The sequence below is a fragment of the Fusarium proliferatum genome (assembly GCF_900067095.1).
Source record: "Fusarium proliferatum ET1 genome assembly, contig: FPRO_scaffold009, whole genome shotgun sequence".
Lineage (NCBI taxonomy): Eukaryota > Fungi > Ascomycota > Sordariomycetes > Hypocreales > Nectriaceae > Fusarium > Fusarium proliferatum.
This window is the reverse complement of record NW_022194798.1, coordinates 2,086,575-2,109,854: the sequence shown is the minus strand read 5'-3', so window position 1 is coordinate 2,109,854 and position 23,280 is coordinate 2,086,575. Positions and strand designations below refer to the sequence as shown.

The 23,280-nt window shown below is 49.0% G+C and overlaps 9 protein-coding genes across 9 annotated transcripts; 5 read left to right on the top strand and 4 right to left on the bottom strand.

Moving 5' to 3' along the window:
• Positions 1-858: 858 nt before the first annotated feature.
• Positions 859-2,142, bottom strand: FPRO_14976 (putative carboxy-cis,cis-muconate cyclase; the record flags this gene model as incomplete). Its single annotated transcript, XM_031220755.1, has 4 exons — positions 859-1,226; positions 1,279-1,722; positions 1,793-1,901; positions 1,954-2,142. 4 exons carry the CDS (start codon positions 2,140-2,142, stop codon positions 859-861), a joined length of 1,110 nt encoding a protein of 369 aa, XP_031086382.1.
• Positions 2,143-4,240: 2,098 nt separating this feature from the next.
• Positions 4,241-5,980, bottom strand: FPRO_14977 (uncharacterized protein; the record flags this gene model as incomplete). The annotated part of the gene is made up of 4 exons (XM_031220754.1): positions 4,241-5,132; positions 5,186-5,693; positions 5,741-5,846; positions 5,909-5,980. The coding sequence occupies 4 exons, from the start codon at positions 5,978-5,980 to the stop codon at positions 4,241-4,243; spliced, it is 1,578 nt and encodes a 525-aa protein (XP_031086381.1).
• A 545-nt stretch (positions 5,981-6,525) lies between these two features.
• On the top strand, positions 6,526-8,343 carry FPRO_14978 (uncharacterized protein; the record flags this gene model as incomplete). Its single annotated transcript, XM_031220753.1, has 2 exons — positions 6,526-6,707; positions 6,759-8,343. 2 exons carry the CDS (start codon positions 6,526-6,528, stop codon positions 8,341-8,343), a joined length of 1,767 nt encoding a protein of 588 aa, XP_031086380.1.
• A 216-nt stretch (positions 8,344-8,559) lies between these two features.
• FPRO_14979 (uncharacterized protein) lies at positions 8,560-11,276 on the top strand (the record flags this gene model as incomplete). The annotated part of the gene is made up of 4 exons (XM_031220752.1): positions 8,560-8,662; positions 8,738-9,344; positions 9,411-10,841; positions 10,895-11,276. 4 exons carry the CDS (start codon positions 8,560-8,562, stop codon positions 11,274-11,276), a joined length of 2,523 nt encoding a protein of 840 aa, XP_031086379.1.
• A 720-nt stretch (positions 11,277-11,996) lies between these two features.
• On the top strand, positions 11,997-13,588 carry FPRO_14980 (uncharacterized protein; the record flags this gene model as incomplete). Its single annotated transcript, XM_031220751.1, has 3 exons — positions 11,997-12,202; positions 12,267-12,723; positions 12,782-13,588. The coding sequence occupies 3 exons, from the start codon at positions 11,997-11,999 to the stop codon at positions 13,586-13,588; spliced, it is 1,470 nt and encodes a 489-aa protein (XP_031086378.1).
• A 38-nt stretch (positions 13,589-13,626) lies between these two features.
• Positions 13,627-15,415, bottom strand: FPRO_14981 (uncharacterized protein; the record flags this gene model as incomplete). The annotated part of the gene is made up of 4 exons (XM_031220750.1): positions 13,627-14,419; positions 14,476-14,568; positions 14,620-14,709; positions 14,877-15,415. The coding sequence occupies 4 exons, from the start codon at positions 15,413-15,415 to the stop codon at positions 13,627-13,629; spliced, it is 1,515 nt and encodes a 504-aa protein (XP_031086377.1).
• A 663-nt stretch (positions 15,416-16,078) lies between these two features.
• On the bottom strand, positions 16,079-17,752 carry FPRO_14982 (uncharacterized protein; the record flags this gene model as incomplete). The annotated part of the gene is made up of 1 exon (XM_031220749.1): positions 16,079-17,752. One exon carries the CDS (start codon positions 17,750-17,752, stop codon positions 16,079-16,081), a length of 1,674 nt encoding a protein of 557 aa, XP_031086376.1.
• A 779-nt stretch (positions 17,753-18,531) lies between these two features.
• Positions 18,532-20,296, top strand: FPRO_14983 (putative maltose permease (MalP); the record flags this gene model as incomplete). Its single annotated transcript, XM_031220747.1, has 4 exons — positions 18,532-18,764; positions 18,821-19,851; positions 19,904-20,156; positions 20,212-20,296. The coding sequence occupies 4 exons, from the start codon at positions 18,532-18,534 to the stop codon at positions 20,294-20,296; spliced, it is 1,602 nt and encodes a 533-aa protein (XP_031086375.1).
• Positions 20,297-21,485: 1,189 nt separating this feature from the next.
• Positions 21,486-23,183, top strand: FPRO_14984 (uncharacterized protein; the record flags this gene model as incomplete). Its single annotated transcript, XM_031220746.1, has 3 exons — positions 21,486-22,426; positions 22,478-23,068; positions 23,117-23,183. 3 exons carry the CDS (start codon positions 21,486-21,488, stop codon positions 23,181-23,183), a joined length of 1,599 nt encoding a protein of 532 aa, XP_031086374.1.
• Between the last annotated feature and the right edge of the window lie 97 nt (positions 23,184-23,280).

Genomic DNA, 23,280 nt, shown 5'->3' with positions numbered 1-23,280 from the left:
GAGATATATAGTAGTATGGCAGCGCTTCGGTTTGAATGAAGGCAGTTCAGGGGAGCTACTTCAGTAGCCGAACTTGATCCATTAAATACTGCATTATCAGTTTCATACAGTCAAACCAGGGTTTGGTACGAGATATGACTTTCAAAGACTTCATGATCTCCGCCTCTCTGCTATCGCAAAAGGCAGTAACTCTTCGTCAGTAGAGACCCTTGCATCTACCCTCACTCTATCCTAACTGTGGATGGTAAAAGTCTCCAGGAGCTTGGCGACGGCATTGCGCTATTCCATTACTGGTTCACCTCTGTGCCTTAAAATGGAGAAGAGGTTGCGCACATATTTCTTAAGACATTCAAAACTTCTGCTAGTATCGAGAAACTTCGACATACTTCTTATTTGAAGAATGCCACAGCGACAACGATTCTTGTGAAAAACCCTCCTGTATGGCCACAGATAATGGATTGGTACAAAGAGAGCGAAACAAGGAAGCGTCCGGTCGACCTTATCATCGAAGCCAATGAGTGAAATCTATTTTCAAGTTGTACATGTACCTCTTTCATTTAGTTCTTAGTCGCACACCTAATTGGCATGCTTGCGATTTCATCTAGGAAACCTGCATGCCTTACGACCCTCGGAGACTTGTGGCTAAGAGCTTAAATCAGCCGAGAGAACTTAGCCTTACGGACGCATTGTTTTTATAAGCAGTGCTTTCATCACGATATTTCTGACTAAAACGAGTGATAAGAAATGGAAGTGAGCTCTGGCTATCAACGAGTCACTTGGCATACTGCCGACGCTATGTCATGAGTTCACAAATCGAGGACCGAAATCCGTTCACCTACAGACCTGTCTCGATGATACTCAGCTATACCATACAACATTGGCCGGTCCATTGTCAAGATTCAGGTGAGCAACTGCCGAAACACTCTTGCCTTTGATCTTCCAAACTTCAACAAAGTTCGAACCACTATCAGTGATTGCAAAGAAATCCTCGCTGAATGAAGCAGGCGATACAGCATTCGCAGATCCTCCGCTGTTAGTGGTTTCTTGTAGAAACAGCTGCTCTTTGATACCTCCAGTCTTAGTATCTAGACTAAACGCAGAGACATATCCGGAAATCCCAGTCTTGCGAGACCTCGTGGCGGCGAGCAGGTATTTGGGGGATGATCCTTCGGCAGGCGTGGAGAGCAGTACCTCGTCAGCCCAGTAGGAAGAAGAGTTGGTGAATCCTAAAGAAATAGTTAGCTTCAGCAAGGTATGAAGAAGGTATCTCGGTCCTACCGGAAGGAAGTAAACTGTAGGTCTCGTTGCGAAACTCAAGTTTTCCCGTCTTTGTGTCCCGCTTGTATGCCGCAATGGAATTCGCCTCCTCATAAACGACATACACCCATTTTCCGTTGGGGTGAACAGTCAAATGTCTCGGGTTCGATCCTTCGTCGGCAGCAAGATACTGCACCTCTTCAATCTTGCCACTTTCGCGATCATATGAGTGAACCCAGACTGCATTTCCCATGTCATCGGCAGAGTACAGGAAATCATTCTTGGGGCTCAGTGCGGTTCCGTGAACACCACCTTTGGTATTGTAAGTCGCATTTGCAAAGGTTTTCTGGAGCGTGCCGGTCTTATCCACGGATATGGCGACCGTTGGACAGCCTCCGCCATATGGTGTTCCGAATACTGAGAAGGGTGACTTGGTTGATGCGGTGATGAAGTTTGCGTTGTTGCCTGTGTATAAGTGGTCAGAGGACAGCTCGAGCATAACAATCGGGCATTGGTATCGGGAAGGGCTGCTTACAATCCGAAGACAAGCTGACGTTGCTCTTATAGGTCAAATCAAGGTCCTTGTTTATCTTGTAGCTTTGAAAGTACCCAGTGGTACCAACATATAAGTTCTTTTTGCGAGCCTAAAGTTTCTGATAAGTTGTGATACAGGTAGAATATCTGAGCAATTCTTACGTCAAGTGCAATCCACTTCGACCCGTCATCGGATGTGGAGGAGATATTCTTCACCAAGCTCAAGGAATGATATTCATCGTCAAACTCAATTCCGGCAATAGTCGATCCAGAAAAGAATCCAGAAAATAGATGATGCACTTCAGCAACAGCCGAAACGGCGAGAAGAGGGAACAGGTTTCTTGGCAACATTTGTGGTGACTATGAGACAATGAGGAATGATGGTTGAATAGTCTATGGAAGCAATGGGGTATTTATCCTGCCAAGACAACAGGGGTTCCCGATTTAGTCCACTACGGCTACTACATATTCCGGCCTACGTATTATTGGCGTGAAGATCTTTGTGTCTGTTTGGTCAAAAAGACGCGGCCTAATTGCGCGGCAGTTTGAAATAAACGCCGTGATGTGGGTGAAGGCTCGGTACTGTGGGGCCGGTAGTTGCAGGAGCGGAACTCGCAAGGGATTTCGTACAACTCCGGCCAAACTGCATTGGGAGGATTGGCAAGGGCAAGGTCACGGTAGTTTATGATGAAAACCGAAAGATGATACGCATTATAGCGTGCGATGAGTTGGGCGAGGTTGAATAGCCAGAGAATTATCTAGCACCGCAGCTTTAGAGGCCATATAAGACCAAACGGGTGCATGAGTAACAGGCACTAGCATTTGTAGACGTTTAACCTATATACTTAATATTCAAACGTTTGTCAGCGAAATAATCCGTGAGTTCATGCATAGGCGGTAGGCACATGGGCTACCGTGTTGCATCGAGGCAAAGCGCAACAGCGATGACTTTGATATTACGTTCATACTGGCAAACTGATCCTGTATCATGAAATTTTACCCTACATGTCTGTTGTCTCCATACGTGATCTCACGGCCCCTTGGCCCGCTGTGGTCCCTCAGTCCATACTTCTGTCCAATCGACACTATGCGTCCTCCCCAGACTTCTTGTCCTGCGTTTCCTGGAGAATGTTTCAGGCGCACACTAGCTCTCACAGCGGCTCGTTAATCCACTTGCTCTTATACACCACACCACTGCGTTTAAAAAGCTGCGCGATAGGGCATCGCCGTTCAACCTCGGCAGCAAAATGTTCGAACGCAGCATCGTCTGCACTGGTCTGTACAGACACCTCCAAGTCCACGCTCTCCCAATTCGGGTTACCCTGCTCACCTTCCACAAATACCGCAGTGGGAAGCTGGCCCTCGACCAAGACGCGCCATTTGCCCAGCGTGAGCCCGTGATCCTTGGCCACAAGCGCGCCCGTGACCTGGTTGCACGAGCTGAGGCTAGCGAGGGTGTAGGCAATAGGTGAGGGGTGTGATTCCTGATCGCCTATGACCTTGGGGGCGTCGGTTGAGAATTTGTAAGGCTTGTCTTTGATAGAGATGGTTTGGATCTTGCCGCTTCCTTGGCCTGAGATCTGAACTGGGAGGCGCTGGGAATGAGATGGAGAAGCACAGAGGTGTCATAGATTGAGGCTCAATCTTGGAGAGCGCTGCGAGTTGATGAGAGCTCGCGATGTTGACTTGAAATGGGCCTGAAACATGTTGGGCTGCGAATTGAATACGAGATTCTGAACTTGGTCAGCTCAGGATAATTGGAATCAATACTATGATGCTGATAAGGGTTCTTACTTAAATATTCTTGGTTTGCTACCCTGATGGTTTTCTGTTTGGGCCATTTACAACTCCACCCACTAGGCTACACCTAACTAAAAACTCAATCCTAATTACCCCGAAATTCCAATTAATCTTGCCGCCAAACGCCACCAGCCCGTCTACCTGGACGGGAAAGCAGCATGCAGGCTCTTTCTATACCGTCATCGGGATTTTTAGTTTTTCATCCAAAGTTCAGGTCCTAGGCACCATAGAGGGCCAAGAGTGTAGCGTCTTTATGAGTTCTTTTTTGTGCGTTGGGGCTGAAGCCTCTTTCAACCACATAACCTTGTCACAAGTACCTGGATAGACTGTCATGGAGTTCGAAATCTTCATCACTTCACCGACCCCGCTTTTGACTTCATGATCATGTTGCGTTGGGGCCGAATACAATTGTACCGTGTCAAACATGGGATCCCATAACTTGGTGTTCACAACCGCAGCACTGGTAATTTCACGATACTAGGTCACGTAGAACCAAGATGGCGAACTGTGTCTGCGACTCTGGACGTCCATTTAGCAACAACTGGATTGCCTAGAATGCTTCGTTACTCCTCTGAGCTACGTATTCTTCGTCTTTAGCTGAACGTAAAACCCTTGACAGAAGTACATAAAGCTCCTAAAGGTTTGCGCCCTAGACCTTGTTTCGTGTCTCAATCTCATACACAACCCCAACCTTTCCTTTGCTAATAATCTCCTCAGCATCCACACTGACACTTCTGCCCTCAAAAAGCTCCGTAATCTGTTCCAGGCTGCGACCCTTGGTCTCGGGAAACAAGAAGTAAATAACGACAACAAGACAAGCCAGGATGCAGCAGAAAACGACATAGTACTTCCAACCAAGAGCAGCCAAGCCAACAGGGTTAATCAGCTGAGCGCTAATGAGGCCAATGTACGAAGACGTGAGTGCAGTGGTCAAACCTCGGCTGCGAGTCAAGAAAGGGAAGATCTCGATGGTGTATGCTTGAGGGAGTGGTGTCCAAGCCACATCATAGAAGAAGAAAGCGATGAAGATGAATGCAACCACGGCTCGACCGGCTGCTTCGTCGCGGCTTCTGATGAAATAGCTCGTGAGCGCTGTCCAAGCTACGTAGCTGAGGCAAAGCCCGGATGTAGCAAGTAGGAAGAGCCTTCGCCGTCCAAACCTGTCAACCATCAGAGCACCAGCAAAGACAGCAGCGGCAAAGTTGAAGAGCTGAAGCAGGCCATTGATTAGAACCTGGTCTTTGGCGGCCGTGATGCCGATTGTGTTGAGGACCAGAGACAGGTAATAGGTGACAACGCCAATGCCGTTCCACTGACTGAAAAAGCCCAGGATAGCTGCAATAAGAGTACGTCTGCGCATGGGGGCCGTCCTGACGAGCGTCTTCCACGAGGCTGATGACTCTTGACTCCTTTCAAGTGCCAAAGCATTCTCAATCTCGGTGATCTCGAACGCAACCAGTGGGGAATTTTCTTGCCCGCCGGCATGGAATTTGGTAAGGATCGCAATGGCTTGGTCTTTTTTACCATTGGCAATGAGCCATCTGTAGCGTAGATTTGTTAGCAACCTGTATATATCTCCGGGACTAACACTTACCGAGGAGATTCTGGAACCCAGTAGATAAATAGAAGCTGAAGAAACGGAATAGCTGCCTGCAGAGCTGAGGGACACCGCCAAGCCCAGGTGGACTGCATCTTGAAAGTTCCGTAGGTGATCCAAGCAGCCGCGATAGCACCAAAGTAGAAGAAGGTATTGTACAGCGCAGTCACCTTACCCCGGTGGGTAGGGTAAGACAGCTCGGAAACGAGGATCGGGCAGGCAACCTGAGGAAAGACGGTAGCGAAGCCTATAAGACCTCTCGACACGATGAACATGGGAAGATTGATCGATGCTGCTTGAATAGCCGGTCCGATTACAAGCGACACGAGGCCAATATAGATGGGCACCTTTCGTCCAAATTTGTCCGAGATGGTACTCGCTGGAACTAAGCCGAGAATCTTGCAGACGGGGTAGACTGCATTGATAGCGCCGAGGACGGGAGGAGGCGGGTTGTTGAAGAAGTTTCGCCACTGCGGGAGTGTCTGGAGACCGTTCATCATAGACCCTGAGAATCTGTTAGTTGGTGTATGCATGAGTGACTAGAGTAATTACCGTCATATCCTACAGCGGAGGAGCTGAGAAGGGGGACAAGAAGCATCAGGTTGAGGAGAAGGAGATGCTTTGTTCGATACCAGGGAAGTTCTGTCTGGGGAAGAACCTTGGGCCAGTCAGTACTTGTCGCGTGGGAGAAACAGACGAGTGGATATATTTCGAGGGTACCTTTAACAGCTCAGGCCCTACAGTGTTCTCTGCGGCATATTTGTTCTCCGTTTTATTCTTGAAACAGCCCATGATGAGTATGGCGATGCAGTTGAGATAGAGGAGGCAGTGATAATTGTGCTGGCTTATTATAGCCCTAAGAAATCGCAAGCTGACCGGCGCATACTTATAGGCATTCGGACACGAAGAATTGAGGTTGAAATAGCTTTGTTATTGTTGTTGTTGCTGGCATGAGACGCCCTGGGTGCCTCGTGGTTGAGCAGAGTTTGATGGTGAGGCCAGGTCATGATTGGATCACCAGGGCGCCCCGTGGGGTTTGGATGGGCTGTCCGAGAATCTGGGTATTGGCTGATCTTCAAGCTTAGTTAGAGGGGACACAGTTCAGCTGTGGGGAGACTCAGTGTGGATGGTCTAGACTCACTCACCCAACCCAATCTACTGTGACTGTGCGTGCTGTACTGTACTGTAATGCTGCTGTCGGGGCCCCACTCCGATGAATTTCCAACCCTGGCATAAGATAATAAATCATCGCTATCGGCCCTCCCCGACACTACACTCGCACTCAACACTACATACCCATCTATCTCCACCGTCAACACCGCAGTCGCTCACAATCAATGGCAGACGCTTCTTCATCTGGGGTAGCTCACGTACCCTTCCCCAGATCCCAATCCCGGGGTGTCACGGCGTGTCAGAAGTGCCGCACCCGAAAAACGAGATGCGACAATCGCAGGCCAACATGTGGCTTCTGCCTCAAGCGCCGCTTGCCCTGCGTCTATCCAGAAGATGAAGTTACAGGGTATGATTTGTGCAAGTGTCTCTCTTGACCTGTTCTTACTAACTTAAGCAGGTCGGTCAGTGGAGCAGAGATTCTACAGGCTATTCACCATTTGACCAGGATAGTCGAGAATCAGCACTCGCCGCAACCATCCCCTGCGCAAACAGTAGACTCTCTCTCATCGTCGGCGCTTCAGCCGAATCTTGGTAACTGGGCTGTACCGCACAACGTGGTTGTGCGACCACAGGGCGTCGAGTCAATACTGAGCTGGAAGATATTCGCTGCAGATCGGCCTAACTCCTGTTTATTCGCCCAGAACAATCCCCCAGTTCTTGGCAGTTACCCCATTCCAGATACAAGCTATCCTCAGCTCGCATGGCTGGAGACCAAGTACATTGATGCTCTGCACACCAAGAATCCCATCATTGATCTTGACGAGCTACATCGTATGATGTTACATGTTGCTGAGCACGGGTTCGACTGGTCGACCAGCGCATGCCTTGTGGCTCTGGTATGTGCCAACGCAGCCATAACAGACTCGCAGACAGAGCTATCCAGTAGCCATGAGGCAACGCCTGAAAAGAAGGCAGAGACAGAGCTATCGATGCAGTTCTGGAGCGTGGCCGTGAAGCGTCTTGGCTATGCGTCGGCTCAGAACACTGTGCAGGCTGTTCAATGCTTATGCCTCGCGGGAATATGGTACATGCATCGCCTAGAGCCACTTGAAGCCTGGAAGCACTTCAATCTAGCCGGTGCGGCCTGGCATACACTTGGCTTAATACCCGGGGAACTGTCGAGTCACGATGAAAGCTCCAAAGAGTTCACCCTCATGCAGGCTCTATGCTTTACAATCTGGAAGTCTGAATGCGAGCTGAGGCTAGAACTACCACTGCCGACTCCACCGATCCTTGACAACGCCTACGTGCCCCTCGCGTTTCCCCGCCCCCCGGACTTCGGCTCTCATCCCGATGCCAACGACAGGGAGCGAAGCTGGTACTACTACCTCAGCGAAATCGCCGCGCGACACGTAATCAATCGCCTTGTGCAGATGAACTCGGAGGCGCCCGAGGCTCCTAGTGAGAGGCAAGTGCGCCGCATGATTTCTCAGGCCGAGATGATGCAGTCGCAGATATTAGACTGGTACTCATCACTCCCGCCCATCTTCCACTTCGACATTCCTCAAGGCTACACGGCGGATGCTGTTGCCGACCCCATGGTCTTTATTCTGCGGCATCGGTACATATCCCTCTGCGAGTTAGTTTCACGACCTTTCGTAAGACTTAGCGTGGACCAGTTGGCTGACGAGATGGATGCCTCACTACATGGTATAATAAGCTCATACGCATTGCAATGTGTACGCTTCTGCATCTTGAAACTCAATCAGGTCGCGGGGCATCGGCATCAGGGGACTTGGTACGGTATTCGAGTGGCTGCAAGTGCTGCACTGATCTTGGCTGCTGTTGACAAGGCGCAGCGCCTGGCAAAAGAAGACGACGCTTTTCGTCTGGTGCAGAGTGTGGCGCTGCCTGAGACTTGGAAGGATGCGGTCGTACGGGGTGCAGCGTCTGTGCAGCAGTATCTTGATGAGCCGAATGGGGGCTGTTCTAACTTGAAAGAGGTACTGGAAGGGGTAGTGCGAGGGTCGTTTCTCGGTTGATCATCTTTACCATATGTTGCTTCGCTGATCGGGGAGACTCCCCGATACTTCCCCTCACGCTCCATCGGGGTCATCCACGAGGTCTTGCGCATTCCTTCGTTAATGTTTATCCTTCACAAGGTATAAAGGTTGGGTAACCAACTGCCTTAGCCCGTTTTGGGCATTGTTTATACTTGAGTTATTCTGTCTTCCTGACACGCACATCTTTATACAACCATGGTTTTGAAAAGAGCGACCCACGATGACGTGCCCGACAGTTTTGATGTTGAGCATGTCATCCAAAATGCATCTGTCTCTGACAAAATATCTCTGCTCTCTGGTGAGTAGCAATCTAAGACTCTCTTCCCTAGCCCAAGACCACTCGACTTGCTAACCTACCTCGTATCTTCCTCAGGCCGAGACTTTTGGCACACGAACCCCCTCCCAGCATTCAACGTTCCATACGTGCGTGTCAGCGACGGGCCAAATGGCGTGCGAGGAACCAAATTCGTCGACGGCGTACCTGCTGCCTGCTTGCCCTGTGGTACCGGTTTAGCAGCCACCTGGGACCAAGACCTCCTATACAAAGCGGGCACGCTCATAGGTAACGAGTGTATAGCAAAGGGCGCCCACTGCTGGCTCGGTCCTACAGTGTGCATCCAGCGCTCTCCGCTCGGGGGCCGTGGCTTTGAGTCAATGGCAGAGGACCCTTACGCAACGGGCAAATTAGCTGCTGCTTACATCAAGGGCGTGCAGTCTATGGGTGTTGTGTCCGTTATTAAGCACTGGCTGGCGAATGACCAGGAACATGAGAGAGTTGGAGTCAACGTTGTTGCCAGTGAGCGTGCCTTGAGGGAGATCCACATGCTTCCTTTTCAGATCGCGCTTAGTGATGCAGCTCCCGGCGGTGTCATGGCTTGCTATAACAAAGTCAATGGCAAACATGTTTCAGAAAACAGGGATTTTCTTGACTCGTTGCTCCGCGAGGAGTGGCAGTGGAAGGGTCTGATCATGAGCGATTGGTACACAGAAATCCCCGCAGTTCCTCCTAAACCAAAGCTGATACTAACACTCATCACTTGCTGAAGGTTTGGGACTTACTCTACTACCGAAGCCATCAATGCAGGATTGGATCTCGAAATGCCGGGACCAACGAGGCAACGTGGCCAGCTTCTCGACCTTGCCGTATCAACCCGAAAGGTGTCCCGGTCAACCATAGACACGCGAGCGCGAAACGTTCTGGAATTTGTCCAAAGATGCACAAAGGTTCCTGTTGCGGCAGAAGAAGGAGGACGCAACTTTCCTGAAGACAGGCAGCTCAACCGAAAGCTCGCCGGTGACAGCGTTGTCTTGTTGAAGAATGAAAGTGGCCAACTTCCCCTCAAGCGACCTTTCAAAAGCATTGCTTTGATCGGACCAAACATGAAGACCACTTCCTTCTGTGGAGGCGGCTCTGCCCATCTTCAGCCTTACTACACTGTTTCTCCCTACGACGGGATCGTGGCCCAACTACCACCTGATGTAGAGGTACGATACGAAGTTGGTGCTTCGGCAAGAGGGTGGAATCCACTGATACCGGGGGGTATGATCACCACGCCGGAGGGAGCACCGGGTATGCGAATGCGCTTCTACAGTGAGAGTCCCAGTGTACCTGACCGCGAGATTATCGACGAGAGCCATCTACCTGACTCATCTTGGCTGCTGATGGGCTACTCGCATCCGAAACTAGATAAGCTCTTCTATGCAACTGTAGAAGGCGATCTCGTCATTCAAGAATCAGGACCTTTTGAGTTTGGTCTTGCAGTCTATGGCACTGCGCGACTCTATGTCGATGGCCAGCTCTTGATCGATAATAGTCTCGTCCAGCGCAGCGGGACATTCTTTTTTGGTAAAGGAACCGTCGAGGAAAAGGCTGAGATGCACCTTGTTCAGGGCCAGAAGTACCGCATCACCATCGAGTATGAGAGCGCACCGTCTTCCAAGCTCGTCAAGCCAGGCGTGGTCAACTTTGGCGGTGGTGCAGGGAGAGTTGGTCTAGCGAGTGCAGTTGACCCTGAAGTCGGGATCCAGAAAGCCGTCTCCGCAGCGCTGCAGTCCGATGTGACCATTTTGTGCGTTGGGATGACGAGTGACCAGGAGTCTGAGGGCTTTGACAGGCCTCATATGGATCTTCCTGGAACACTTCCTCGGCTTGCGTCGGCTGTCTTGGCTGCAGCTCCTGACACCATCGTTGTGACGCAGAGCGGCACTCCGTTCAGCATGCTCTGGGCTGAAGGGGCCAAGACTCACGTACATGCTTGGTTAGCTGGAAACGAGACTGGAAATGGTATTGCTGATGTTTTGTTCGGCACAACCTGCCCGAGTGGAAAGCTCCCGCTTTCGTTTCCACGCCGCATACAAGACACGCCAACCTTTTTGAACTTTGGTAGCGAGAGGGGACGTGTTATCTATGGTGAAGATATCTATGTTGGGTATCGGTATTACGAAAAGGTCGAGCGTGAGGTGCTGTATCCTTTTGGGTGAGTGAACACGACAAGACTTTGCTTAAGACAACCTAACGTGACATTGACAGACACGGTCTATCCTATACTACGTTTGCCTACGACAAGCTGAACGTCACATCTTCGCACGTAAGCTTCGAGATCACCAACTCTGGTTCCGTGCCTGGATCAGAAGTGTCCCAGCTTTACATCGCTGCCGACGAGGCTACATCTTCTATCCAGAGACCTAAAAAGGAACTCAAGGGTTTTAAGAAAACGTACTTGCAACCTGGTGAGATGAAGAGAGTAGAAATTCCGCTGGACAGATTCACTACATCATTTTGGGATGAGGAGTTACATTGTTGGCTAAGCGAGAAAGGTGTCTATACAGTATTGGTAGGATCGAGTAGTAACAAGATTTTGCTTGAGGGGGATCTGCATGTAGAGGCAACAACTAGATGGACTGGGCTTTGAGGAATATACTAAATAGTATGAGAAGGAATCCATGAAAGGCTTCGCATTATCTGAGCTCTCAGCACACGGAGTTATTCATTCTTTGGCCATGAATCTCAGACTGGGATGGATTGTGTTTATCAGTGGCGAATTCAGCTTTCTAGGCCAATAGCTTGGGAAAAGAGTGATGCCTTCAAATAATGGTTCCCTTGTCGACTTAAAACATTAACTATAAGAAAAATTGAAAGAAGACCACATTACAGTTAATGTGTTTCTCTCCGGTGTAACGAGATACATACTTTATTTTAATACGGCGGTAAAATTCTTATTTTCAGAATTCCCTGAGACAGGGTCATGACGAGTCACTTGATCCTGTAGGCTCTCATCTTTAATACTGTAGAAACTAGTCTAGCCACTAGAGGAGCACTCCGGAAGGCTAACGTCATTAAGCATCGGTTGGTATACCCTTGTTAGCGTATGCAACCTGCTGATAGGTGGCGGAAGGGTGGGTTTTGTATCGGGGAGCTCCGCCGACGGGGTTAAACACCATGATTCCGATGGCGATCTGATGGACGCATTCGAAGTAGATGGCCTTGCATTCTTTCCCTCCATAACTCTTATTTCTCTTCCTTCAAAGGCTGTTCAAAGACCAACTGATATCAGTGGGTGACTATATATGACTCTTATTTGTCGACTGATACTGCCTATGCCTTGACCATCGACATCGCGGTCAATACAGACATGGCCAACAACATCGAATCAACCTCGCAGGATACCCTTCCTCCAACACCAGCCATGACAGAAAAAGATGAACGAGAGGGCCCGCCTCACACTGTCAGTCATTGCCTGGATTCGGACGGTCCAGATGACCCAGATCTACCATTGAATTGGCCAAATTCCAAGAAATGGACAAATATCATGATAGTATCTATTCTGACACTCTTAACGTACGTGCTCTCATCAAAGCGACCGAGTCGATTCCATTTTGCTGACAGATTCCCCTCACAACAGCCCCTTTGCATCATCCATGATCGCACCAGCAATCCAGCCCATCATGGACGAAATGCACGAAACGAATCCCAACATTGGTTCATTCATGGTATCAATCTACCTCCTCGGCTACGCCTTCGGTCCTCTCTTCCTCGCCCCGCTCAGCGAGATCTATGGTCGACTCCCCATATACCGCATCTGCATGGTCACTTTCCTGCTTACAAACATCGCATGCGCTCTGTCGGTCAACATGCCTATGCTTATAATCTTCCGTCTCCTGACCGGCTTGGCGGGCGCGTGTCCGTTGACTATCGGACCTGCGAGCGTTGCAGACTGTTTTTCTCAGCAGGAACGTGGTCGAGCTATGGCTATTTGGAACATGCCTGTTTTGCTGGGCCCGAGTCTTGGGCCTGCTGTTGGTGCGTATGTCTCGAGAGGTCTGGGGTGGAGATGGAACTTTTGGCTGCTTATTATAATGGTAGGGAAATTTGTTCCTGGTGGTTTATTATCCTGGTTGTATTGACATGTTCTTACAGACTGGAGCTGTGCTTGTTGTCTGCGCCTTCGTCCAAAAAGAGACTCATCATCCAAGCATTCAGAGAAAGAAGCTCAAGGCACTACGAAAAGAGCGTGACACTGAAGACTCATCACCCACTACACCGCACAGACAACTCATCAAACGAAGTCTGGCCCGCCCATTGAAGATGCTTTTCTTGTCACCGATCATCTTCGGACTCTCATTCCTGACCGCGATCGCCTACGGAACCCTATATCTTTTATTCACGACAGTCTCCGAGACCTTCAAAACGAAATACGGCATAGTCACCAACGTCGGTCTTATCTATCTCGGCTTCGGATGCGGTCAAATTGTCGGACTGATACTCTTCGGCATGGTCTCAGATCCAATTCTCAGAAGAATGGCCCGGGGCGGTGAACTCAAGCCCGAGTACCGACTCCCCCTGATGATCCCATGTAGTGCAATAATCCCAGTCGGGTTGTTGATATATGGATGGACGACTGAGTATGGAGTCTTTTGGTTTGTGCCTGTTATCGGCACATTCATGATTGGCTTCGGAATGATTACTGTGTTTACATCTGTGAGCACTTACTTGGTTGACGCGTTCCCTACTTATGCCGCTAGTGCTACTGCGGCGAATACAGTGCTGAGGAGTATTGGAGGTGCGCTTTTGCCTCTTGCTGGTCCAAAGATGTTTGATGCCATTGGCCAGGGATGGGGAAATACACTGCTTGCGGGTGTATCTTTGGCTATGATTACTATGATTGTTATATCCTACAAATATGGGGAACGCCTGAGAACAGGAGCAAAGTTTCAGTTAGACTAAGATGGTTAATTTTCAAGAATTACGTACTATGAGGTTCATTATAACTCTTGAATGATATCTGGTGAGCTTGGTTGAAACCCGTCAAGACCCCATGTCACAAGTTGATAGCACGAAGCTACGCCACCTCTCGTTTCGTGAGAATACTTTTCAAGTCCATGCAAGAAACTAACAACAGTCTCACGCCAATCTCCAGGAAGAACTAGTCGCCCAGATGCAGTTGCGGACTGGGACTGGAGGCTCCGAGCAGCACCAATCAGTATCATGGAACAAGCTGTACTATTTCGAATCCATATCCACAGTCCATGGTCCAGTTTGTTCATTCGATCCACAGCTTTCAGTCTCCAGGCACAATACTGGAGGCCCAAGGAGGCTATACTGAGTATCTCATCATCCAGAGCACTGGGGAGTTTAAGTTCGTAGTTTAGACACAGCCGTACAAACGGCCGACACAGAAGCTCCTTGATAAATAGATACCGTGAACGGAGGATTCTTTTGTAGATATTCGACTCGGAGGAAATAGTTGCATCCGGCGGCGGGAACGATATCTCTGGTGGGAGGGATAGATACCAGTCTTGTAGCTGCGAGCCAAAAACCTCATATGAACGCAGCAAAGAGTTGGCTTGCACCTCACTGGGGCTATCAGAGATCTCGACCTTGGCATCGACGATCCGGTTGATCAAATGCCGGGCGGCGATGTCTGCGAGGAAGTAATACCAAGCTATAGTCTCGTCGAACAGACAGTTCGCTGCTGGTGGCGACGGAAACGTGAGGCGATCCTCGATGTGTTCCAGCATTGAGCCTGGTAAACTGGGTATTTCGTAGCGGATCTCGCTATGTGCAGACGGGCAGGTCAGTCATAAGATATACAGGCATGGCTGCTTACGTACACTTCCGATTTATATGCAGTGTAGAAAATGCTTTGTTTGATTGCTTGTGGACTGGAGGGGGAATTCGGCGGCCCAGCAGACATAGTGGGTTCCCTACAAATTGTGAGCGTTGACATCGTCGTTGATAACCTGATTATGTCTTACCTCGCCCATATTGCAGAGTAGCAGGAGTTTCCGGCCATGGTGAAGTACCTCCAGGCCTCGAGTGGCTGTAAATTGCACATAAACCAGATGCTGTAACTCACGTCAATATGCTTGCAGCCGTGTCGGGGAAGTCTGAGAGGTATGTCCTCTGCATCAAGGCATCTTACCCTGCCAAACACAAACACTGGGCTGACTCCAATGTATTGTGACTCATTGCTCTCCCGAGCCTTTTGCAAGCGACGCTCCAGTACCTATACGCAATATCCGTCGTTTGGTCAACATCCCAACTGTTGTTGCTTCTGGGTGTTTCGACATGCGGGTCCTGACACAATGCACCGATGGCACACACAAGGGCAACAAGACATGTCTGCGTCGTCCAGTCCAGTCCGTTTTCTGAAACCTTTATAACGTACTGGTCGAGTACAGCGACGTCTAGAATGGGATTGACGCTGTGGACAGTACTGAGATAGCTTTTCTGCAGCCTCTTTAACTCTGGGAAACTTATTGGAGGGAGCTCGTCTGGCATAGCCATCAAGCTCCCGTTATCGATAGGGATATGGTTGACATCTAAAGGGAACACATTCCATTTCAAGACGCTGTCGAGGCCTTCGGAGAATCTCTCGACGTGACCTTCGGGAGCTGGAATGGACCGCGGTGTAGCAGTTAAGTTGACCAGGGAGTCAGCTTCACTGGGCCTTGTTGGCTGGTGGGCTTGAGAGAGTGTATCGGCTACGCCCGAAGACTGTTGTTCCTTTACATCTTGAGCCAGGTCTTGGACGGCCTGTAAGATCTGCATGCCCAAGTCATGACTCCTTCGGCCGCAAAAGATCTTGGTCAGTTCATGTCGTTAAGAAAACGAAGAGGAAACATACAAGGGCCGATCTGCCGAGTCTACAGTATCGTACCGACACTCCGAGCTGCTCTTCTCACAGTAGCTGCAGACAGGCCAGCGGCTGTCGCACTTGGTCTTCCTTGAGCGGCACACTTTGCACGCTACAGCAACACGTCTTCGGGTTGGCTGGGCGTCTCTGCCTGTTGCATTCGGCTGTGGGTCGAGACGAGTTCTCTTTCTCGGGCGACTAGCATGGTCTTGAATGTGGGCTTGAGACTGCATCGCGGAAGATAGGAGACTGTATTGAGCAGAGTAACTTGGGACATTCGGCTGCTCCCCGACCGCGTGCAGGCAGGGTTTATGAATGAAATGAGCGGAGTGAAAAGCTGGGGCATGCTAGTCCAGTGTAGCTTAGCGCCGTAATTTTTATGTTAGTGGATGTCATCTATTTGTTGCCGAGAAAAGGCCTACCCTAGGCGAGGCAAGAAAATTCAGGACCTTGATCCTAAATTATAAAAAGATTCAGGTGATCTATTATGAGCTTAGTCTAATTTTGGATTATATTTTGCTGAGGTTATCTTAATATTCCACTTCAAGGCCTTATGCTTTCTCATTTCGGTTCCAATGTTAGTCGCAATTCACAAACAATGTGGGAAAGTTGACACTGAACCGCCAACCCCATCCTGCTATGGAATAACCCAGAGACCTCTCGATCCACCTTTGGTCTAGCTCATCCATCGTGACCTTCCCTACACCTCTGGCTTTGACCGTATCCCGCAGCGTCGTCCTAAGCAGATACGTCGGCGTACAGCTCCAAGCATGACACCAACTGTTATTCCTTACATCCCCGTACGGACTCGCCATACAATCCTGCGCATCATAACATTCCCAGAACGTGTCAGCCCCTGCCGTCACCATACCGCCCCAATAAGACTTAATAAGATCAACGCATTCGTCATAACACCCAACCATTGCGAGAGCGTCGCAAACGTGGTGCCATAGATAGGGGGTAAGTGGCTTCACAGCTTCTGGATGTGCAAGCGTGGCGAGGAGAGATGTTCGGGCGATTTCTGGAGGGAAGGCTTCGCATAGAACTAGCCACGCAGCTGACGCGAAGCTGACCTGCTGAGATTCTCCAGACACAAAGACACCATCCTTCAGGAACGAGGTCGCAGCGCCTGTCATCTTGAGGATCAATTCGTCGTACGGTGGCTGCTTATTCAGCTGCATAGCGAGCTTATTCGTAATTTTCAGGCAATAAAGTAGCAAGCCATGTGCTCCCGCGCTCTTATCAAGACCTTTGGCCCAGTCGAGAAAAATAAAGTGCTTGCTGCTTTCAGCCTCGAAAGCGAAGGAGGGCAGATTGAGACTGCGCAGCATTCGCTTTGGGCAGTCCAGAACAGTCTCCCAAAGAAGATGCCCTGTTTCCATATCCCCAGAAGCCTCAACATAGTCATGAACAATGGCGGCAAATAGAGCATCATAGTCGGCGATGTAGTCTGTCGAAGCCGTCAACGTGGGCTTTTCGAAGATGCAGGCTGGTAAGGAGCCATCCGCATTTCGAACTGCTGCAAACTGGAACAGACATCTTTTGACGAGGTTGAAGTCTCGAAACGTGCTGTAATTTGCCAGCGCTTGTAGGCGGAGGTCCCCAATCCACAGCCTCCTATCTCGTCTCGGGCCATCTTCGAACACGGTTTGCATACAGTCTCGCAATGTAGAGATGCAAATGTGGTCGATGTCCTGTAGTAGAGGATCTGAAAACTCAACTGCTTCGATGTGATGGTCTTGACTGACGGCGCTGACTGATTCGCATTGTACGTTCGAGAACGATACCTTAAACTTAGGAGAGGTATCGATGATCTGAACACGGAGGTATCTGAAAGAGTATCGGCGAGGGAGGTTTATTATCTGCGGACATATGTCGACATTGATGATCTCTTCGGGAAGCCAAGCAGTGCTGATCCAGGTATTCACATCGTTCATATCCATCGTCACATCAAGTGGGGACTCGCCAAACGTGAGACGCAATCGACACGGAGCGTCCATATTTGGCCCGACGTAGTCCAAGTGGAATGATAGATAGCCAACCATATGTATGCCAAAGTCTAAGATGAAGTCGGATCCTTTCCCCCAAGACAGTGACGGTAAGTCGTTGATGTCATGGTCAGCGGTGCGAGCCTTGAGGCCAAAGAATGACGGGCTGGCTTTTTCGAATCTGGCTATCCTCTGGGGAAGTCGGATACATCGATGAGGTTTGGGGAGTAGGTCGTTTGCGATATGCTCAAACTCTTGGGCCATGGTTACTTGGGGATTGGAACTGTTCGATTCCTGGACCACGTTGTCTCGAGAGGAAGGACGCAGCAAGAAGCAAGCAGGAGGATAATTAATTCTCCAAAGGAAGAACCAAGGACCGCAAAAGCCCGAGAATAGTGACTCTCGCCCCAAGATGAACCGAGATTGATAAAAGTGTCACTGTCATGTCTCTGGAGGTTGAGTTATGGCCCCATCGCTTATCTGTCTCTGATTGGTTGTCGGGGAGGCTCCCCGATTCGTTGGAACTTCGTCAGCCAATCAACGGAGCCCAATCGGGTGTAGGCAGCGGGGAGCCTCCCCGATGTTAGTCCCGTGTTTGACAATATCAGAGGTCTAGAGCCGCCACTAAGCAAATACTTCAATATTTCTGCACTAGTTTCGTGGTAAGATCCAGTAGGAAAAGCATTTGCAACCATGAAGCGTGTATTTCAGCCTTCATATCACCAATAGCTCAACTGCAACGAACGGCTAAAATATTAACCAGAGATTTGCAGTATCTTTGATGGTCGTGATCTTGCTGAGGCTAGCTGTACCCCACATCGTTCTATCAGCTGCCACGAGACTCAAGGAATAGACTGCAGTCCGTGACCTTCGCCCCCGGTATTTCTCCCCGAGATTTCGAGCAAAGCCCTCGCGACAACCCCATGGGGAAAAATATTAGATCCATACTGTCGGATCAGACGAGAATACTTAAAGGCTTACGCCCGACAGCCTGTTGATCTACATCACTCATCCATCTTCTCCTACCATCAACAACAGTTAAGATGTCTTCAATCGAGTCCAAACAAGAAGGTGATACCTCCAAGCTCGACGATGACGTTGCGGAGTTCCACGTCGAGCAAGCCATGAAAGCCTCTGAAGTCAAAGTCCAAGCAGGGCAACTTTCTTCAGGATATGAGTCCCTAAGCTTGTGGCAAACCGTCAAAGTCTTCAAAGTTGCTACTGCGTATTGCTTCGCTGCTGCATTCAGCGCTGCTACTGATGGATATCAGATTGGGTACGTTTCAGTCATCTCTCTTAAACACATGTGCATGCCGTACTAACCCGAGCCAGTATCAACGGCAGTATCATCGCCAACAAGGGCTTCGTCCATCAATTTGCAACTGCGACCAACGCCGACGGAGACGAATACCTCACTGCTCCTATCCTTGCTGGCTGGAGTTCCATCATGTCCGTTGGTCAAATCATTGGCATGTTGACGATTCCCTTCCTATCCGACAGATATGGCCGCAAGATTGCTATGTGGACGTATTGGACTATCCTCGTCAGCAGTGTCTTGTGTGAGACTCTAGCCAGGACCTGGCCGGTTTGGCTCGCAGCTAAACTCCTTGCGGGTATCGGAGTTGGCTGTCTTCAATCGACCCTGCCAGTCTATATCTCTGAGTGCGCACCGACTCGCATCCGCGGAGGTCTTCTCATGTGCTACAGTCTCTGGTGGACTATCGGATCCTTCTTCGCCTATATCGCCTTGCAGCTTCTGAACCGAAAGAACCCCAACATCTGGCTTACACCAATTTATACCCAATGGGCTCAGATTGGTATCATGTGTCTCGTTTACGTCTTACTCCCAGAGTCACCTGCCTGGTGCGTCAGTCGCGGTAACGCAGATCGTGCTAAGAAGCAGCTGCTGAGGCTCAACCGCGGCGTTGTCGACTATGACGAAGAGCGTCAGTACCAGATAATCGTCCAAACCTTTGAGCATGAGAGGGAGGTCGCGGCCCAGCAGAAGAAAGAGCACTGGTATGCCATCTTTCGTGGAATCGATGGCCTTCGAACTGTCATCTCGCTGTGGCCGAACCTGACCCAACAATTCATTGGCCTAACACTTTTTGCGACCTTCGGAACCTACTTCTTCCAGCAAGCCGGCCTGGCTGACCCCTTTACGATTAAATGCATTACGTCTTCTATTAATATCACAACGCTGTTGATCGTCGTTTTGGTGGCCGATAAGATTGGACGACGTCGTATCTCATGCTACGCCACGACGCTTTCGTGGACCTCCTGTGTAGTCATTGGAATTCTTGGTCTGATCCCTAGGACAGCAGCGACCTCGAACATCTTTGTGCTGTTCGTATGCCTCTGGAGTAAGTATCTTCCCTTATCCCATAGCCTTGCAGTGGTACTTACAGTCTTCAGACGTTGGAATGATCTCTAACGGTGCTGCTGGTTGGGGCTTCATAGCTGAGATATCCTCCCTGCGTCTTCGCCCTTACACTGCTGGTTTTGGAGCTGCCTGCACTTGTGTTGCTGGAGTTATCATGAACGTACTCACCCCATATATGGTCAATGCCAACAAGTGGAACTGGGGTTTCAAGACTGGCTGGTTCTACGCTGGTGTCGGACTGCCTTTCCTTATTGGCACATGGCTTTTACTTCCGGATACATCGGGGTTAGTAACAGAACATTGAACAGTATACTGAACACTATGTACTAACATCTCATAGACGCACTGCGGTCGAGGTCGATGAGCTTTTTGAGAGGAAGATCAAGCCTTGGAGGTTCAGCAAGACCAAAACTACGGCTGTTTAATGGCAGAACATGGAACTGTTTGTTTTGGTCAAAATTTGACTTGTCAGAAACTGAGGGTGTCTTGGCTTTGGCAGCGTTCACATCTGCCTTTGCCCATTCGTGTATTGGCTCCAAGTAGCCATGGGAGAAGGATAGCTTTGGGGGCGTGGCTATTAACAATACGAATTTGATTGCATCGCGACTTTCGGCTATTATTGGACTAAACTGCAACGCCAAAGCAAACTGTGATCAAGAAGAAAGAGCTACGGATTTCAGGCGTTCTAGGGCAAGGTAAAGACAGTATATGGAGTTTGTTGGCTGTCAGTGCTAATCCGTTGTGTAATAAACGCTCTGAGAGTCGGAATGCGAGGTCATTCATGGGCTGGGCTGGCCGTAAGGGCATTGAGACAGTGTCTGTTGTCTGGGGCGAGAATTAATGATTGACAAGGCAGGTTTATCCTACACTGTTGAGGTAACGTGATAGTCCATATTGATTGGCAGTTAAAGCTTATGACATCTCAACGAGACATAACAAGCTAATTGAGTTTTGACAGGCTTGTCGAAGCTCTACAATTATACTCTCTTTATTAGCTTTACGCTGTAGCAATTGGTCAGGCATAATAAGCCGACCACGCTTTTCGGTATGGACCTAAAGAAAGAAGCACTCTGAAGAGATCTAGGATAGTTCCAATAAACACGGAAACTGCATTCCTAATATAAACCTTATGATTTGTTTTCAGCAGAACAGTCCATGTTTCACTGAGTATCAATATGCAAAACAGCACAGCGGGCACTTTTCGGCGTCTTTAATTAAGGCAAAGAATGCATTATTATTCATCTAAAAGACATTGTGAGGAGGGACCAACCACGAGCAGTCTGTGCCGCTCTGAGTACATCTGTTTCGTCCCACTTCTAGTCATTAGTTAGACCAACCCTTGTTAGTACTACTTCCAACGCACCAATTCTAAGACATGACGTAATAAAGTCGCCAAAACCCTGGTAGTTCATAATGGGATTTAACTGATGGCATTTGATCTTCCTTTTTGTTGATCATCCGACCGAAGAGCATGCTTTCCGGTTTCCACCTTCATCCCTCTCTGACGCCAAGTCCAGTCGTGTACTTTTATTACTTTCAGTGTAGTGCAATAAGCTCCCAGCCACAATCTAGTTTATTACTTGGAAATATCTCGTTATTCGCCCCGAGCCTTTAATGGATCAACAGCATCCTCAAGGGAAACAACCCAAAGAATGCCTCGAACTACAAGACAAAAAGCGCCTCACAATGCAATCAGTTTCAGAGAACCAACTCAATGTAGCGATACTGGAGTCCGATGATCAAGTCTTCGAGGAAGGCTCTGAAGGCGATATGGCGACCATTTTTTGCAGCCAAGAAAAACAAATTGAAAGTCTTCAAGAAACCGTCAGTAATCTAGTTAGTCAGAACAAGCTACTGATTTCTAGATATTACGATAGGATGAACGAATCAGTCTCTCTACGATCAAACGTCTTAACTTCAAATCATGATTTACAGAACGCTCTTTATGACACGAAGGCTATGGTGTATGCTTTCAATGAGCTTCAAAGTCAGGTTTTGCATCTGAAGCAGCCAAAGATATCAATGACCACGCCCAGATCCATCATAGTAAACAAATTACTGAACCCGCCGCTTTCAACTGCCAAAGACTCCCGTCCTCCCATGCCTATTCAAATTCAAATGGCTAAGGATCTCAAAGCGACCCTCGATAGGGAGATGGGTGCTAGTGAAGCTCTCTATATTTACACCAAATTCGAAGACTGGCTTGGTACCGAAGCTCTGCAGTCGGTGATACTCGTCACCTGCTGTGTGTGCAAGAAAGTCAGGTTCAGGCAAGCTGTTGGCTTCTCTAAGCCTAGGCCCCTTAACGAATTTATCGACAGAGACCTCAGGTTGGGATGCCAACATCCTGTCTGTTCAACCTGTTTTCTCAAATCAATTTTCTCGTCTTTAGCACAATTAAGAGAGACTTGGTGGAGAGCTCGAAGCTTGGAGATATGCTTGCCATGTCCTTGTGGCTGCTCCCCGGCAGGAGTTCATATAAATGATCGCAGCTCTTTATTGCAGGTATTACAGTACCTAGGGAATGAAAAGGCTGAGTTCTCGGTGATCACGATGTAAGCTTCAGCCAATAGTCTGGAAACAACAAAAAAACTAATCCTTGACAGTTATGACACGATTCTGCAGCTAATGCAATCCCTTTATTTTGTCGAACCCCCACTCACATCAAGGGCCAGAAAGGTGGCAGCACGCCTGCATTTCAAGATGATGAAAAATGGCTTAATGCATTCGCCCTTTGACCAGAAATACAGACGCCAAACTCGAAGCGAGGTTGGATCACCGTGGAAAGCAGACTTCAGCCATGTTGGACTATATAACATCGAGGAAGGCCGGAAAACATTACAAGTCCCTATCTTCACACAATTGCTCCGGACTGAGAAGACTCCCATTGACTGCGTCATCTGTGCTGAATCTATCTATAACGTCTCCTATGATGCTGTCGACGAATGGATAGAAGTCTGTGTTGAGTTCGATGGTGATTGGGTATGGAAGATCTCACGATTCCCTAAGATATTGCGAGCAAGGTGCAAACATACAATCAATTTCTGCACGTCTTGCTTACAAAAACATATTGGATCCCAGTTGGAACAGCTAGGCAAGAGCGCCTGCGACAGCATCCGTTGTCCGTCTCAAACATGCCAACGGTTGCTCACCTACGAAGAAGTACAGCTATATGCAAAGCAGGAGACATTTGCCCAGTGAGCTTTCTTCCTTATCTATACAGCACGTTTACTAATATCATGAAGATACAATAACTACTTGCAACCCAAGGTGTTGCGCCGCGATATACCTTTCCTTTCCCATAGCGCTTAGCCGACAACTGCTTTAGTGGTTTGATGCATAAATTAACCTTGGATAGCCATATTTTGTGCGCCCAATATGGATTCCAACTGTACTTCACTCATCAGAA